Genomic DNA, 17728 nt, shown 5'->3' on the forward strand with positions numbered 1-17728 from the left:
GATCCCGGGTGTCACGTGCGGGTCGCGCTAATTAACGCGGCCGAATCTGAATCTTGCGCTTGGAGAGCTCATTAACCCTGCGCCAGAGCTGCCTCCTCGGACCCAGGCCCCCATTCAACCGCCGCACAGTGCAACCAGCCATCGGGAAGTGTCGCACTGGAAATAGACGCCTTTAAGCCAAAAGCAACTTTGTTAAGGACGCGTGCCCTATGCACACTGTTGCTTCGGCTTCGAGCCCAAACAAGGCGTCGGATGCAAAAATGGCATTTGAGGGGCTTGGAGGACAAGACGCATAAGTGCAGTTTTTGCTATTTCCAGGAATACATGTTAAAGTTGAAATTTCATGGATCCTCATGGCAGAAAGAAAGTTCCAACTGTTTGTTGATGCTCAAAAAGTGGGATTTGGACTAATTTCACTCGAAATAGTTAGTACCTTATTTGTTTCTAAAACTGCGGGCTGTTTGTTGAAAATGATAGACGAAGCAATAGACAAAGAGGACAAAAGGGATGTGGAGGGATCCTACTGGTGGAAGCGGGTGGTTGCAACGGACAAAGCTCGTAGGTAATAGACTAACTAACGGCAACCCACTGGAGATCCGATAATTAGTCCATCATTCACCCCCTTGGTCTATTAGAACCACCCATTACAACCAATGAGATCGCTCCACACTCCTTATGTCTGCTTTGTCTATCAATTTGTCTATCAATTTCAACGATAAGCCAAGAGGGGTTACAAGGGTGGCTTGGGACTTGTGGATCACCCTGGAAGCTTACAAAAGTTTCCCAAATATGTTGGAAATTGGACTAGGTGTATCATGGGCTCGTCCCACTGTGCAGCGCGGCGCGGAGGCAGGGAGGAACGGGAAGGAGAGAGATCTCCTCTGGGTGGATTATTATGGTGGCCGTTGAATAACGCGTGCCGATTATCTCGCGCCCAAGAATGCTCCGGGAGCCGGCCGCCCGGATCAAGGTTACCGCAGCCCGGCCGGGGACCCCAAGTCGAGGATCTTATCGTCTCCGTCGTCTTCGTCTTGGTCGTCGTCAGACTCCTTTGTTGAGCCATGAAAGGGGACGACACTCACGGCCGAGGTAACCGTTGGTCCTAGCCGCCGGCCCAAGAACCCACCGCCGGTTTTTCGGGGAAACCGACGGCGACTTCCACGTCCACGTCCACGTCGCGTCACTCGCGTCGCGCGCCGACGACCCCGAGCCCCGTCGAAAGTCGGATACGGCCAGCAGGCTGATTATTTACTTTCATAGATCTCGGCTATAGATCTGCAAATCTCATCTATCGCGCATCTATGATCAAACTATTTGTGATTCTACACTGTGATTCTATCCGATGGATGAGCGATAGATCAGCAGAATTGGAATACAGTGTTGAACGATTGCTTTGAAATGAAAATAATCGTTCTGACCAATCAGACACCTTGATTCACCGAGTGAAGAAGAAGAAGCGCGTAGGAAACCTAACCTCCAAATAGATCATTTATCGTGTTTTACTCAACTCCGTCTTATCAGCTACCGTGGCGCAGTGGATAGCGGCGTCGATATTCAGTCGCTACCAATCCGAGCGATGGTGGGTTCGAATCCCGCCGCGGCAGTACCAGTCGGCCAATCAGAAGCACAGTTTTAATAGATGTCACCGCATCTACTGCCTTAGGGCCGGGGGATCCGCATCTATCAGTGGATCTATAGCTGGATCTATTGAAATTAGTTCTGAATCGCTCGGAATCTCTGTCTCATAGATCCGCAGCCCGCATCCATCAAGGTCAATAGATGAGGGAAGTAAATAATCAGCCTGCAGAAGACGTCCTTGCCTGCGGGCCGATTATTGAAATTGATAGACAAAGCTATAGACAAAGATGACAAAAAGGATACGGAGGGAACCTATTGGTGGAAGCGGGTGGTTGCAATGGACAAAGGCAGTAGGTAGTAGACTAACTAACGGCAACTCACGAGAAACCCGACAGCTAGTCCATCATTTTCTCCTAGTCTATAAGAGCCACACATATCAACCAATAGGATCGCTCCATACCCCCTATGTCTTCTTTGTCTATAGCTTTGTCTATCAATTTCAATAATCAGCCCGCAGTTCCTCTGATATTCTGTAGCCCTTCCGAGCGTCCCTGAAAAATAATGCATGATAGAGAATTTGCAGGTGTCTGAAATTTGATAACTTTCGTATTCAAATGGAAGCTACCAGTGAGCTGAACACGAGGATACCCTCGGTTCTAAAATTGGACAATTATTGGAGGAGATATGACAAAATGATCTAATCTGCCAAAATACATGCCTCTAAATGGAAAATGCCGCTAGATGACGTCACTAGCGGTGCATTTTTTCGCTTTTAACTCTATTTCCCAAGTCAGAAAAAAATTATAAAAAATACTACAAAATCAGCTCTTTAGGCCCCTTCCGATGATGCAACAAAAAATGTGTGTGCAATTTCTTTATTGGTCAGTTGTGCTGGTCATAGGATCGTGTTTTGATGCTTGATTCTCGAAGATTAGATAAAAGTATCAAGATCCGTCTAAACAGCAACTTTCTACGTTCAATATTAACAGATGTATCGCGCCATTTGAAAAGTTTGGTTTTCGACATCATCCACCGTGGCAGTGACACCCTTGGTTCCTTCCACCTTGCTTTCATCCGAGTTTCCCCTTTAGTAACCGGTGCAAACGTGTGTCCCCCCTAGTGATGAAAGCAAGGTGGATAAAACCAAGGGTGTCACGTGGTGGATGACGTCATTAAACGAATTTTTCAGAGCGAGATATCTTGATTAATATTGAACGTAGAGAGTTGTCGTTTGGACGGATCTTATTATTTGTAGCTTATCCACAAGAATCAAGCATCAAAACACGATTATGCGACAAGCTCAACTGACCCATCATTAATTTAGTCCCCAATTGCAAAATGTAGTCCGTTTGACGAGTTCATTCTTTGCTGCATTACTGAACGTCATCAAGTCAAGAAGGTACAGAATGAAAGTTGTTACCCGCGATGAAAATGCTGAATCCCTAAAAGTGAAAGTTACAGAGGAATTGTACTTGCAGATTCGGTTGTAACCTTTTAATCGATATTTTTATTCAGTTCTGTGTGGAGTGCTCGTTTCTACGTTCATCAAATCAGTATTGCGATTTTGCCACCCATTACGATGCAGTTGGCTGTTAAATATTCATGTCGGTTCGTGCGTCGGCTCAAAAGGCGAAATTGTTTCAATGATTCTGCACTCTTGTCAGAAAAATTTCAGCCTGGAATCTCGCGTTGAACTCTCGGAATGTTGTCGATGATGGAATGCGGCGATTTCATTTTTCAAACGTCTCCTCGAACTTGATCGAACGTCAAAGACTCAAAGCTGCGAGCGGTGCGTTTGGTTAGCATCCGACAGCCAGCCGAGATATCTACATCGCTAAACCCGCGAAGAATATTCAGAAATGTACCATCTGCGCTCACGACGCGCAGAGGTTTTAATTAACATGCTGTGGTTGCTTCCGAGGTAAAAATTAGAACAATGTCTGCGGTTTGTCTTTAGGAGACCCCTCTGAGAGTCGGAATTTTTGCAACTAGGTCTTTATGCTTGAGTGAGCTCGAGTCTTTGTAACAATTACGACGAAGGCAATATCAAAGTGTATAGAACTAAACCCTTTTTCGCCTAAGTAGAAAGTTGGGTGCCTCCTGAAAAAAATCGCAATGAAAATTCTTTTTAAAGTAAATCTTCTGCTGTAAAGCTGCTTCCGACCTTCTGTCAGATCGCAGTTTTGAGAGCCATGAAAATGTAATGTGATATCAAGGTTGGGATTTTGTGGCTCGGAAACGTTGAAAATTTTAGGGAACATCAGGGAATTTCAATTTTGAAGGACTATTATAATCCTTGAATGATAATTTACTCTGCCCGCTATCACCAATGGGATCGCTCCATTTTCTCTTCTGACTTCTTTGCTCGAGTGCAAATCGTGCAAGGCGTCCGCATTTTCTTCCTGCGCGCAGCTGGATTTTCGTGACAACAACGCGGCGATCAAAATTTTGTTGAATTTATCGATAACCTAGGGTGTGTGACAAGTCTCATTATTTCACAAGAGTTGAAAATCTGGGGGGGAAAAAAGAAAAAAAAAAATCTCAGCCTCCACGATTTTGGTCGCGACCGTGCAGTCGATAACAAACGAATCCCTCGGTTCAGAAACGACTCAACTCGGGTTTTTTACAATGTTAATTTATTTTTTAGCGTAGAAACACTGCTTTTCCGGCTGTTACGCAGTTTTTATCGTCCCTAAAAAAATTTCATTTTTCGAGATGGGTCGTTTTTGACCTGAGATGTTCAATTATTCGCACCCCTGCTTCTTTTTCCGTCGCTTTGTCGATCAATTCCAAGAATCAGCCCGCTGACCGAATACTCGATTTTCGTCGCTTTGTCTATCAATTCCATGAATCAGCCCGCTGACCTAATACTCGATGTTGACTGTTAAAAAATTTCTATTACCTACACTCTCAAAGTAATGTGCCACCATTGCCGCACGAGTCCCGAATTTTTTTCCAGTCCTGCTTTAAACCCGAGCTTCTCGACCGGGGGAGGAGGGGGCAGGGGGGCCTGGCAGATGTTGTGCATCGAAGAGCCGTCAAGGACACCGCAGGGGCCCCCCCGCAAGACGGGCGACGGAGGGGGTAATGAACTCCGAAATGGTCTATCTGACGGGTTCGTCGGGTTATTTCGGTAACCTCTTCCTCGAAAATGCGAAGAATCGATAGTGGTCCTTTTGATCTGGGACGGCGCATTGGCGGAACAGATTCACTCCCGGGATGCTATGGGATGGGAGGTTATTTTTAAGGTCAAGGGAGGAGATTTATTTAGTCATCCAGCCGACTCCCTTCCTGCCCCCTTTCCTCGTCATTTTTTTTCTCCTCCGTACCAGTGGCGTGGCATGCTTTGCGTTGTATCGATTGATCTGCCATTTAAACCTGTGCTTAAGGATCGACAGATTGAGTGTTCGCAACCAACACTTGAATAATCGATTCTTTACTACAACTTCAAATGGAAAAATATCCAAAATCGATCGTTCCGCACGCCTCGCACTATAAGTTATATGGTCTTGATTTCGAGTTGAACTGTATTTGTGACCCCTCGTGGAAGAGGGATCTCAGTGTCAAAAACCACGGTTTGAAGGCAGTGGTGTGGCGTGCTTTGCGATGTATCGATTGATCTACCATTTATACCTATGAAAAGTGATTCATAAACAGGGTGTTCGCAACCAATTTCTTAAAAATCGATTCTTCACCCTAGCTTCAAATGGGTAGATATTAATAATCGATCATTTACGCCTCTCCACTTTTTAAATGAGTTTTTTACACAGTTAAAAATGTCCGTGGTTATGGTTACTTTGAGTTACTTTTTTTCGGCCAGATCATCCAAAAGGACTTGCCACACTCAGGGAATGCCGGAAAATGCCAAAGAATTTTAAAAAGTCAGGGAAATATCAATCGCCCGTTTAGGTTATTTTGTGTTCTGCTTCCCATGTTGATACAAAATATCAGTTACATTATCTTATCGTGTAGCTAAGGATCTCGAAAATATTCTCTCACTGTCACCTTGCAAGGAGTCACTTCGGATTCGGCCGGCCAGGGAGACCCTCTCGACCCCGATCTAGCACAATGTCGAGGACCAACACGACAATCCCAGCTTCCTCCGGTGACTCTTATTGTGACAACCGGGGCCTTTTTGTCATTTTGTCGCGACGCGGCAATAAAACGCCGCGCCGCGGCAGACTCACAATTCAATCTGATTGTCGACCCTCCGACGTAAGAGCGTGTGTCAATTGCCACGTGAGCCCTGGTTTACATATTCATCCATGCTTTTCGGGGCTCATACGCCAAGTGAGATATGCCCTTACGTTCGGGGAACGATGTATAATCTCGGACGGTAATCCGACGCGAGGCGCGGTCATCCCGTGACGTCTCTCAGAGGAGAAGAAGAAGAAGAAGAAGAAGAAGAAGAAAAGCCCGTGTGTTTGACGAAGAGGGGGAGGGGGGTGGCTCCAAAATCTGGCCAGACGCAGGGATCCCATTAATTATGACGTGTCCGTTCGGTATGCCCCTGACCATGCCCGAGCGTGTGATCGTCAGGAGACGCGCCTCTATTCGACGATACTGCAGTGGCGTGACGTGAATTGCGATCTATCGATTGTTATGCCATTTAAACCTATGGTAAAGAATCGATTATTAAGGTGTCCGCAGCGAACACCCTGTTTATCGATCCTTTTCCATAGGTTTAAGTGGCATAACAATCGATATATCGCAAAGCACGCCACGCCATTGCGTTACTGGCGTGCTTAGTAAGAACGCCGTATGAACAATCAAGCGTTGCCAAATTCCCCTCGACAAATCACGGATTTTCAGGAAAATTTGCGAATATGTGTTCGCCTATTGCTGAGAGGATTTAGTTCGTAATTTGATATAAAAAGTCTGAAAATCTCGAGGGATAGTATTCATATCTTTTTTTCTGAGTAAATATTTTCAAAGAAGAAATTTGCCAGCTTTCGAATGCCTCTACGGTGTTTTTACTCAGCACGGCAGAATAAAGTCTTTTCTTCAGGAGAGTTGAGACGTTTCGGGTCCCGATGTCATGAAATGTCACAGAGGTCACACGGTTTGTAACGTTTTTCGTAATCTGTGATCGCCTTCTTCCCGAATTCCTGCCTATGCTCCGTGCTCCCCCCCCCCCCCCCCCTCCTCTTGCCGTTTGGTCTCTGATTTTATTTAAATACATCTCATTTGCTTACAGGAGATGTGGACAAATGAATAGGCTTTTTAGAGATGAGCTCGTATGGATGAGCATTACTAAATCATTTTTTTATCTCCTTTTTCTTTTTTTCCAAAGTAAAGTCAGACACTTCATATCTTCGGTCACTACTTCTCAAACAGTAAATTCAGGTTGGATTCTGCTCCTTTCCTGCTTCATGTTTGGCGGTTTAATCACCCTGTACTTAAACTAAACGTATCAAAACGTCCATTACGTTTCGCTCTCAATCGGACGATTTGAACCGTTGCACACTAAAACCAGTGGCGTGGCGTGAATGATCGATCATCGATATTTCCCCATTTGAAAGCGTAGTGAAGAATCGATTATTAAGGTGTTCCCTGCGAACACCCTGTTAATCGATCCTTTTCCATAGGTTTAAATTGCGCAACAATCGATATATCGCAAAGTATGCCACGCCACTGACCGTCGGAGCAGTGCCGCAATGCACTTGTAGCATTTCGGGCCCCGAACCAGTTTTGCTGTAGCCTGTCGGTGTCGGAGTTTCCAGCAGAGCAGACAGCTGCAGGGCCGAGCGCTTCAGCGTTTGAAGACCGGACCGTGGCGTCGCACCTCTATCCTCACATGAGCCCTGGACAACGTAGAGTTATACGGAAAACAGGGCAGCGGCGTGGCGTGAATTGCAATATATCGATTGTTATGCCATTTAAACCTATGGAAAAGGATCGATTAATAGGGTGTTCGCAGCGAACACCTAAACAATCGATCCTTTTCCATAGGTTTAAATGGCATAACAATCGATATATCGCAAAGAACGCCACGCCACTGGGGCTCACGTTGACGTAGAGATCCGCCCTTATGTCAGAGCCGCGACGATAATTGGAGAGAAGGTCCGCACCCCGCCTTTCCACACGGTTGCACAACTTTGAACCCGAGCGGAGCCTTCGGAAAAAATAAATTCGACATGATTGGTCGAAATTATAGGCCCGAAAACGATCGCAATCTAAACAGATCGTGGATTCCACAGTCATGCGGGTTTGTAATGAGTGAAGCGGTCAATTTTGGAATTTCAAAACCGCGCATGTCCGCACTCAATCATCCGTAATACTGCGTCTTCGTCCCATGGTGGACGTAAGTGGTTTCAGCAAGGAGGGATTCGAGTGTAAACGGCGCGCGTTTCGTTGAGCGGATCGGTTCGGAATCGAATCACCGGCATCGGACGGTCGGTGCGGTCTCGCCTTTTTATTCAATTAAAATATGTCACGATAGATCCCGTGCCCCCGGCCGGCGCACCCGACGCCGCTACCAATTTAAATTGCCGTTTAAATACTTTCAATTGGAGTCGCATGGATGGGGAGGCGCGATTTCTCGACGCAAAGAAGGGGGTATGTTTTGTGGTGGGTATCTCGGATACCACGATTTTCGAAGTGTTCGGGAATGCCTCATGAAAATGTCTTCACTCCGGAAAAATGTCCTTTGAAATGAGAGGAATATGTTTAGGCTGAAGATTTATTTGAGCTGTAAATGCAACAGGTTTCTGACCTGCTAGACTGATATAGTGGCGAGGTATGAATGATCGATCATAGATATTTTCCCCGTTTGAAGATGTGGTGAAGAATAGATCATTAAAAGGTTCGTTGCGAACACCCTGTATATCGATCCTTCTTGGTAGGTTTAAATGGCAAATCAATCTATATATCGCAACGCACGCCACGGCAGTGACAATGAGACTGCATTATCTGGCATAAATGTTTAATTCTTTAATTTTCTCGTTGGGATTCGAATATTCGTACTGTCTACTCATGTTCATGGCAGCGTAGCTTCAGTGGTGGATTCAGAGTGAGTTGGAGGGGGGTGGGGTATTTTTTATGCTGATGATGAGTGAGGGGTCGACACCTCCCAGAGCAAGGGGGGTCCGGGGAGCTTTCCCCGAAATATTATTAAAAAATAGCCTCGAGTTAGGTTTGAATTTGAAGCGGTTTTAGCGTACAATTTGTGCATTATTTGAAAGTTAAAGATTGACGACTAACACCGTTTCAGAGTAATTTCACTTAAGTGAACGGACTATTTATTCTGCGGCACTGACAATGAGTAACCGTCGGCTTAGTAAACTTTGGTTACATAGTTCTGTCTTGAAATATTTTAGTAAATTTTTTAGAAACACTTTTTTTCTCCCTTTCCTCCCTATTTCCCCTTTTCCCTTCTCTTCCCCCCTTTTTCCCGTTTCTCCCCGCCCCCATTTTTTGGGCTCGAGGATGGCCCCTCCTGGATCCGCCACTGGTATCCAAATCATTTCTTGTGACTGTCTCATTTCGTAATCAACATCTTAACAGTTAATATCATTCTTTTTGTCTCAAGTTTGTCTAAACTGTGACGTTTGGGAGGGAATTTAAAAAAATTTCAACGTTGTAATAATTGCAACGCTGTAAGAGTAGGGTGCTATTCAAGCGCATCGAAAATTTTCGAAAATGACACCGACTATAATCCTAATGCAACTAATCAGGATAAACGAGCAAGTGCACTTATCGTAGGCATTGTTTAAACTTCAATTCATCACTGGCAGTATTGGCTGGCACTAATCTATCCATTTGCTTTGCTATTCGAGTAAATACTCGAGTCATTCGAAGCAGGCGCAAATATGTTTATACTAACTTTCGGAAAAATTGCGTCTTATTCTTTCGTCCGTTTCATCCTTGTTCGGTGTCCGCCGTTCATGTTGTGAAAAATAACAGCATCACTTCGTTCTCGAATATGTTTTCGCTCTAATCTCATTACTTGTATTTGTATCATTTTCGTGCTTTTTCCCCCTCCGATTTGTTTTTTAACGACGCAAAAAACGGTAGGCCTTATCGATAATGTCTTAGCGTGGATTTGGATTGGGACCCCTGAGCGAACTAGCCAAAACAAACTTGTTTCTTGTCTGCGGGGTTTTCTGTTTAAAAATTACGGTCTAAAAAATCGCCAAAAATTGAAAAGTACGTATTAAATATGGAGGGTGTCAGTTTCTCCTTCGGGAAAAAGTACGTTAAGAAATGTAATTTCAATAAAAGATTCTCGAGAGTTGCGGTCGGTTTTATCAAGGTTTTATTAAATTTTACCTTCCTTTTTTTTTTGACCTGGGACCAAAAAGTCCTGAACCTGTGAAGGAGGGGGGGGGGGGACCAATTGGACCCTCCGAGGTCCTTGTCTAAATTTTTTAATCGATTTTAGCGCTCCAGGTCTTTTTGCTCAAGAGTGAGTTTCTTTATTGATAACAAAGTAAATCTCTTCGTCTTAGATCTTCAATAATGTTGAAGTTCTGTGAAAATCTCATAATATGTTAGATCCTTAAAATTTTCTAAGCTCTGCGAAAATTTCAAAATTCCCTGATACGTCTCCGCTCATGCAGTTCAAAATTCTCGATAATCTTGAAAACTTGTGAATGCTTCCAAGGCCCATGAATCCCCCCCCCCCCCCCCCGCAAATTCAACCCTTCGTGTAGGACTGAAAATCCATGTCTTTATCAGAATGCCCCCAAAGACGGAATAGGATATTCATCTGTGAAATTGATCACGCATACTGCGCTTTTTGCCGTTTTTAAATGTACGTGAACGCGAAGTAGGATATTCAGCTGTAAAAAGCATCATGAATGAACATATTTGCTGCTAAGTTGCGTCAAGAAGTCGTCGTCTCCCGGAAGGAAGAACGTATTTCCATTCCAAGGTTGTCAAATTGACCCAAACAATTGATTCACTTTACACAAGAATACCCGTGCACAATTGTCGACCTAAAATTGTTCTGATATTTGCATGATATCTGAGGAAAAACTCGTGACATTTTCAGATAGCAGTTTCCAAGATTCTTTTGATATATATGCAATTTAGGGAGGGAAATTTGGCAACATTGAAATGGAGTTACGTCCTTTCGTGGGGGAAGCGACGAAGCTGCGAAGTGACTATCAGCGTCCGAATGATATTTCTGATGCAGAATGAGGAATCGACTTCCACGAAATGCTCCGTTCAATGTATCATTTCGCAGTTTTTATCAAATCCACGCTGCAGTCAGATATTTTTTTCCGTGCTTTGTAATTCCAAGAAGGTCAATGCCGGCTCTTTGTTTATGTATTGGTTACTTATTTTTTCCGGGGCTAAAAATAATTTCTCAGTCAGTGATAAGCAGCACATAATGATCTATTCTAATTTTTAAAGAGCGCAAACGTGGGAGTAAGTATCGCAGCTTAATTTTTTATCAACAACTACGTGATTGCACTCTCATTGAATTTTTAGTAACACAGCGATTTGAAATGTACGTATTGTAACTTCGTAAAACTGAACCACTTATCTGATCGGTTTTGAATTCTGAAAGAGATCGTAACAACCTACGCGTTAAAAATCGGTCTTTACTTATTTCTACTTCTTCAATATAGAAAAAAATTCATTGTTGCTCTTGCAATCTTTAGTTCATTTTATGCCTTAAAAAAATTCTCCGTAAAACACCGGATGTGTTCTTTTCTTTAAAATCACTATATCTCGTTGACATTTGCTTCAAATTTAAAGTTCTTAAACTCATTTTTTAAAGGAGGATTTGGTCCATAAGAAATTCCTTGGCCGAACCCTACTTGTTGCACAGAAATCGGAACGCACAGCCTTGAAAACTTTGAATGCGATTTTCTCAAAACTTAAGAGGCGACATCCGCTATTTTAACACGGAACGTCGTCTCCCGCACAAAGAAACGTAACTCCATTTCAAGGTTGCCAAATTTACCCAGACAATTAATTTATTTTACAAAGTTGTACCGGTGCAATTTTTATCGAAAATTTTTCTGATTTTTGGATGAAGTTTGAAGAAAAGTCAGTAAAATGTCCAGTCAGGAACACCCTAGATTCTCCTAGGTAAATGCATTTTGCGAGGGAAAATTTGGCAGCAATGAAATGAAGTTACGTTCATTCGTGAGGGAAACGATGATAAGGCTTCGTATGCGACTCGTTAGGGTTTTTTTGTCTTTCTTGCGATGAGTTTTTCTCTCTCATTTTTTATCACTCAAATTAACGTGGGAATTACTTGTCTGTTTCAGCGGTCTGAGCTTCCAGGACTTGATGACCCGGCAGGGCAGTATCACCACCCCGAAGACTCCGTTCACCCTGGGCTTCGAGTGCGCTGGAGAAGTCGAGGCTGTCGGAGAAAACGTTACCAAATTCAAGGTAAGGGACCTTAAAAAGTCATTCAATGGTTGAAAACCATTTCCGTCCTTATCTATTATTAATTCTTCCATTGTATCATTTTATTTTTCGTTTCATCTACACTGGAAAAAAAGTCACTTGGATCTAGAGTCCTGACTCTTAAAAACATTGACGATAAAAAATACTCTTCAGTCTATCGGATTTTCGCTTGAATCAAAAGGAAATCCGCTCAAATCAAGAGGCCTCGCTCTTCGATTCAAGGAAAAATCCGATTGAATCAAGAGTTTTTTTTCTTGTCAATGTTATTAAGAGTCTGGACTCTAGATCCAAGCGACTTTTTTCCAGTGTATTTATCATGTTTTATTGCGAATCATCCCGATTATCCCTTGATTACTCCTATTTATCCCAAATTACCCATATTTATCCCAATTCATACCTGCTCATCAAAATTTATCATGAATGGGAATTTTCCATAAAAAAATGTTATTGCATGTCTATTGCAGGGTGTCTAGAATCAGGAGTTTCCCGATTCTATCAGGATTTGATCCCGATTTAATCAGGATTTGAGGAAAAATCGGTCGTAAAATCAGGATTTGAGAAAAGTCGGCTGTCCGATCGGATTTTTTTATCGAGCCATTTTTGTGAAGTTACATTCGCCTCTGCAAAAAATGAGGATTTGGGAAAATTATGAAATCTGGATTTAGCAGTCAAAAATCAGGATTTCATCAGGATGTTCCCAAATGAAAAACAAGTAGACACCCCGTATCGATCTCGCTTCATCACGATTGATTCCAGTTTCTCCTTTCTCGCAAAATCCAGGATCATCCCTCAAAATCTCGAAAAAAGAGAAGTATGGGACTTGCTGGAAGCTGGAATCTCGAGTTGCACATCTCGAGTCGCGGGTTCCTCGGATTCTAAAATAAAGCTCTCTCATTCCATCGATCCGCCTATTTCCGAATCGATTAGTCAGTTCAATTGCTTCCTCCTCCTCCCTCCGTCAAGGCTGCCCCCCTCCCCCGCCCACGCCCCCGTCATCCGGCTCTTTTCCCGCTATTTTTACAGCTCCGTTTAAACATTCATCCAGAGCGCTCGCGGATCAACGCCGGCTCATGTTGTTTCCGATCCGTGTCAGGTTCAGGGTCTTGGTTGCCGAATTTTGCAGGGACTCCGATCAGTACTCCGGGGTGTCTACCAGTGCGGAATTTCTGGAAAGTGGGGAATTTCCGGAAAGTCCGGAGACAGTCCTGCTTTTTTAAGTACCAGTGCGGAATTTCTGGAAAGTGGGGAATTTCCGGAAAGTCCGGAAATAGTCCTGATTTTTTAAGTACAAGTGCGGAATTTCTGGAAAGTGGGGAATTTCCGGAAAGTCCGGAGATAGTCCTGATTTTTTAAGAGCCGCCCGGAAGTACTGAAAAAGCGCGAAAATTCCGCAAGAAGGTCCGGAATTTTCTCCTTCATACCACGCGTGTTTTTAATGGAGCCTAGAAAGCATGCAATCCGCCTTGCGCGTTGATTCTTGAGTAGTAATTGCCTACATGAGTTAATCTTCAAGCCACCAATGAAATTGTGTGTCCACGTCATTTTTGTCGCAATTCGAGCGAGAATTTCGAATTTTTGAAATTTTTCGAAATTCGTGAAATAGAGGTACTGGAAATGTACTGAATTTCTTGGGAATGTACTGAGAAAGTACCGATTCTTGGCCAGCCTGTTTTAGTTAACACTCCGTGTACTAATTTTTCGCCAAAATCATTCGAGCCGTTTAGTAAGGCAGAAAGCGAGGAGGGTCGGGTGTACCATGAAATTCCAGGGAGAAATTAAACAGTTTTGCCGTCAAGCTGAAAATGTTCTTGTCTTGAAAGGGCGTCTAGCAACCCCGCAAATCGGAAATACTGGGAATTATTGGGGAATTCTTTTAGGGAAACCTGGAAAAAGAAATTAAGACTGATCCAATTTTTTGGCACACCTCTCAGACGCGCAAGTCTGCTGTTCAGGCGCATTTTGCGCATGGCGCCCGGTGAAGTTAGAACACTGACTTCGATCGCTGAACAGCGGGGGTTCAAGGTATGCGGGCTGAGACGAAATAGTTCGTCGTATGGCTGATAAAAGGGCGTAACCACACGTAGAGATGAGCCCGGAAAAGCATTGAATTACATGGACTTGGGGGTTCATCGTCAAGTGCACATACGCCCTTTTGTCCCGGAGGTAAATATTTGTGAGGCCCCGAGCTGCCGATCCAGTCAATACTGCTGTGCTAAGGAAAACCGCCGTATGAGCATTCATACGTTGTCAAATTTCTTCAAAATCGGTACTTTCCCTCGTAATTTACGGGTATTCGGATTTATTAATTTGTCAAAATTGTGTGATGAATGAAAGGCACTTTTTTTTAAAAGATAATAGACTTCACAGACGGTTTGATGCTGATTTCACTCATTTTACTCAGATCGGCTGAAGAGACGGGCTGAAAAAAAAATTACGCACTCGGGATTTCAAAGTTTTCTCAAGAACTAAAAAGGGGGGTGAGGGGCATGCATCTGTGCCTGATAACAAGTGATCAAACTCATGTTGAGCTCTTATTCACGAAAGTTTTGTCAAACTGGATCCTTGCTCTCTGGACAGATTTGTCATAATACTTTCGTCATCGTCCAACATCAGGCTTAACCCGCATTGAACTCTGGAAGAAGACTAAACGAAGAAACACTGAACTATTCCCGGAAGCTTTTAGCTTGAGATCTGGAAAACGCTGTTATGTTCCTCTTGGCGTTCTGGGATTCGGATTGTGAATTTTCAATGCGGAAGCCAGTAACTTTTAAGAGAATTTCGTTCCTAGAATCTTCCATCTGGGCCTTAGGAAGGTTAAAGCTAGCTAAGACTCCTAAATATTGACATTTTCGTTTACCTTTCTGATTATCGATCCCCAGTTGCCTTTGAATATGCTCTGAGCCATACTTGCTCTCTTACGGTTCTCTCTCTTCGGGTTCCACGACAAAAAGAGAATAAATTGAGCCAAGTCAAGAAAGCCTTCGACTTTTCGCAAATGTTTAAAAAAAATGAACTTTTAAAAACGATGGAGCTAGTAAACTAATACTTAGTTCTTTTTTCTAGATTACGCATATAATACCCTTTTCTCCATCCTGTGAGCTACTATTTATTTTGAGATAAAATCGAGAGTCTGAACCCTGGTAAAAATTGGCGATAGGAGCTGTGTTTCAAAATACCATAGGAATTCTTATAGCCGGCTAAAGAAGGCTACAGAAAATCATATAGCTGTTTGATACGGAACCACCTTAATATTTACAAAACACACATTATATTTTCCTTTGATACATATTTTTTTTTCATCAATTAAAATGAGAATAATCCATACAGGATGTGCGAACATTTCAAAATCATGAGTTGAATAACGCTGACTCCGCCAGATTAAATATTAGAGCCTAACACAAAGCGGAGCGGCGACGCACTGGCGCCTACAAACCTAACAGGGATACTTCACGCATTGCGCAACGCGTGAAGTATCCCTGTTAGGTTTGTAGGCGCCAATGCGCGTTTCGCGCTGGCTGCCCGCCTGCCGCGCCGCAGCGTGCCACGGCGCTTGAAGCAACTATTTCACACCAGAGGTATTGCGCAGTATCATACGAAACTGAAGGCGCTCTAATATATTAGGAATGGCAAGCATCCATCAAAAGTACGAAGCTTTCCCCGCAAATTAAATCAAGATACTACGGCCCAAAAAGAGAGCATTGGTCCAAAAACTCACTAAGTCGTAGCATCCGTAATTAGTGACGTTTAGCATACACTTTATCGCCTGGCTGTTGCTTAATCGCCATCGGCTATAAAAGGCTATAAGAAATTGTGTAGCCGGCTATAGAAGCTATTGGAAATCTTACAGCCGGCCGTAGGTCTATGGTATTTTGGAACACAGATTCTATTGCCAATTTTTACCAGGGAAAGCCAGGGAAACTCTTCGCAGGATCTCAAGTTAAAATTTCTTCAATTTAACACGTTCGGTAAAGCCTTCTAAATCCTCTAAGAATTGAAAAAAGTTGAAGAAGGGATAATTTTATCCTCGAACGTGAATTATTCTGACTCATGACGTGACAACGCTGCGAAGGGTGGTTTCATTTCGCTCGCGCCGCGCGTAATGTGTAATGTGAAACTGGGTTTCAGGCTCCGAAAAGGAGGCGAATCAGTAATGCAAGTTAAGTGCATCCGATTTCGGTGCGTGGGCGAGAGGTGATGAGTGTTGAATCGTCGGCGACGCTTTAGGGCCTAATTTTATCGCCTGGCTCGTGCAGCCGCTTGTTCTCGAACTTACAGTTAATCTCGGTTTGACGCATAGCAAGGAAAAGCACCAATTGGCAGGGTGTCCAGCGACCGGAAGAATCGGAAATGTCAGGGAATTTTTTTTTTTTTTTTTTTTTTTTTTTTTTTTTTTTTTTGTTTGAGTAAGGGAACTCGTCTGGGAATCCGCAAAAATTCGGCATGTCAGGGAATTTCATTTTTCGTACGATTTTCGTGCCAGGAAAACGTCAGGGAAATCGGAAAACACGGATTTTCGGAGAACGTTTCGCGAATTTTACTTCTTGCGGAGCTTTATATCAAAAATTTTTTTATCAAAATTATCTTATTACTTATCTATCATATCATTTGAAAGGAAATTGTGTCCAAAGTTCAGGGGAAAAAACGTATTTTAACTTTGAAGAGAAAAGAAGGAACGTGGAAATCGTGTTCGAAGGTCAGGGAAAATCAAGGAATTAGAAAAGTTTGAAGTTAGGGAAAAGCGAAAGTAGAAAAGGAAAAGTCGGGGGATTTGAAGATAAAAAATAATGGCAACCGTGAATATCTAGATCCCTTGGCTCATAGCTCCGCTCAATGGAACGAGCCGAAAGAAAAGGTCGGACATGGAATTTTTGTCGAAAATTTCAAATTTTCATGTTCATTTCGTCACAAATTCAATTCCACGGGTGTTTGCAGAATGAAATTTTACGAAAAAACCAATGGAACCACTTTTAAACTTTTTTGTCTCATAGTTTCGAAAATATAAGCTTTCAAAGTTGCCAGATTACGTCCCACTTCTCCAATGGCGCGGCGTGAATGATTGATCATCGATTTTTCCCCATTTTAAGCTCTGGTAAAAGATCTATTATTAAGGTGTTGGATGCGAACACTGTATTTATGGATCCTTTTCCATTGTAGTAAATGGCAGATGAATCGATATATCGCAAAGCGCGCCACGCCGCTGAAATTTTCCTATTGACTCGATCCACTGTGCGCCTGCAAGTCATGAGAATGAGGAGCTGGAAAGTACAAGTTGAGTGAGTAGCGGTGGCGGCGCGCGCCTTTGAAGAAGCAACAGTCGAAAGGCGAGTGGGTGGGACGCTGCGACGGCGACACGTCCCGGCGCAAGGCGCAACTGGTGTGACTCATTTTCAGCCTTTGACCTTTGCCTCCCATCTCCTAACTTTCTCGGAGCCCCCGACCCCCCGGTCCCCCCGGCAGAGCCACCTCCTCCCCTTGGACGGGGGACCAGCGCGGCGAATCCGGAAACTGACATGCGTTGTGCGTTTTGCGTTTCGGCGAGCGAAGGCTTTACAAGCAGCACGCGACGCGTAGCTCGCCGTAGGGTGTCACCGAGAACCTGTAGGGGGAGTAATCGAAGATTGAAGAATCGAATTAAATTCGCCAAAATACCCGTTTCGTTTTTAATTTTGCATAATCAGGGTGTCTACCGGTCCCCAAAGTCCCCAATGTCCCCGATGTCCTGAAAGTCCCCAATTTTCTTGTTCAGGTCCCCAAAAAATGACCAAAATCGTCCTAAACA

The 17728-nt window shown here is 43.5% G+C and overlaps 1 protein-coding gene across 2 annotated transcripts in view; it reads left to right on the forward strand.

The window, feature by feature from the left end:
• LOC109034745 (synaptic vesicle membrane protein VAT-1 homolog-like) overlaps positions 1 to 17728 on the forward strand; it is a 62550-nt gene that overhangs the window by 28298 nt on the left and 16524 nt on the right. For both annotated transcript variants that reach the window (XM_019048043.2, XM_019048044.2), the window contains exon 2: positions 11805 to 11931. In XM_019048043.2, the coding sequence (XP_018903588.1) occupies positions 11805 to 11931 (127 nt within the window). The remainder of the gene's footprint in view (positions 1 to 11804; positions 11932 to 17728) is intronic.

Source organism: Bemisia tabaci, chromosome 6 (assembly GCF_918797505.1).
Source record: "Bemisia tabaci chromosome 6, PGI_BMITA_v3".
NCBI classification, from domain to species: domain Eukaryota; kingdom Metazoa; phylum Arthropoda; class Insecta; order Hemiptera; family Aleyrodidae; genus Bemisia; species Bemisia tabaci.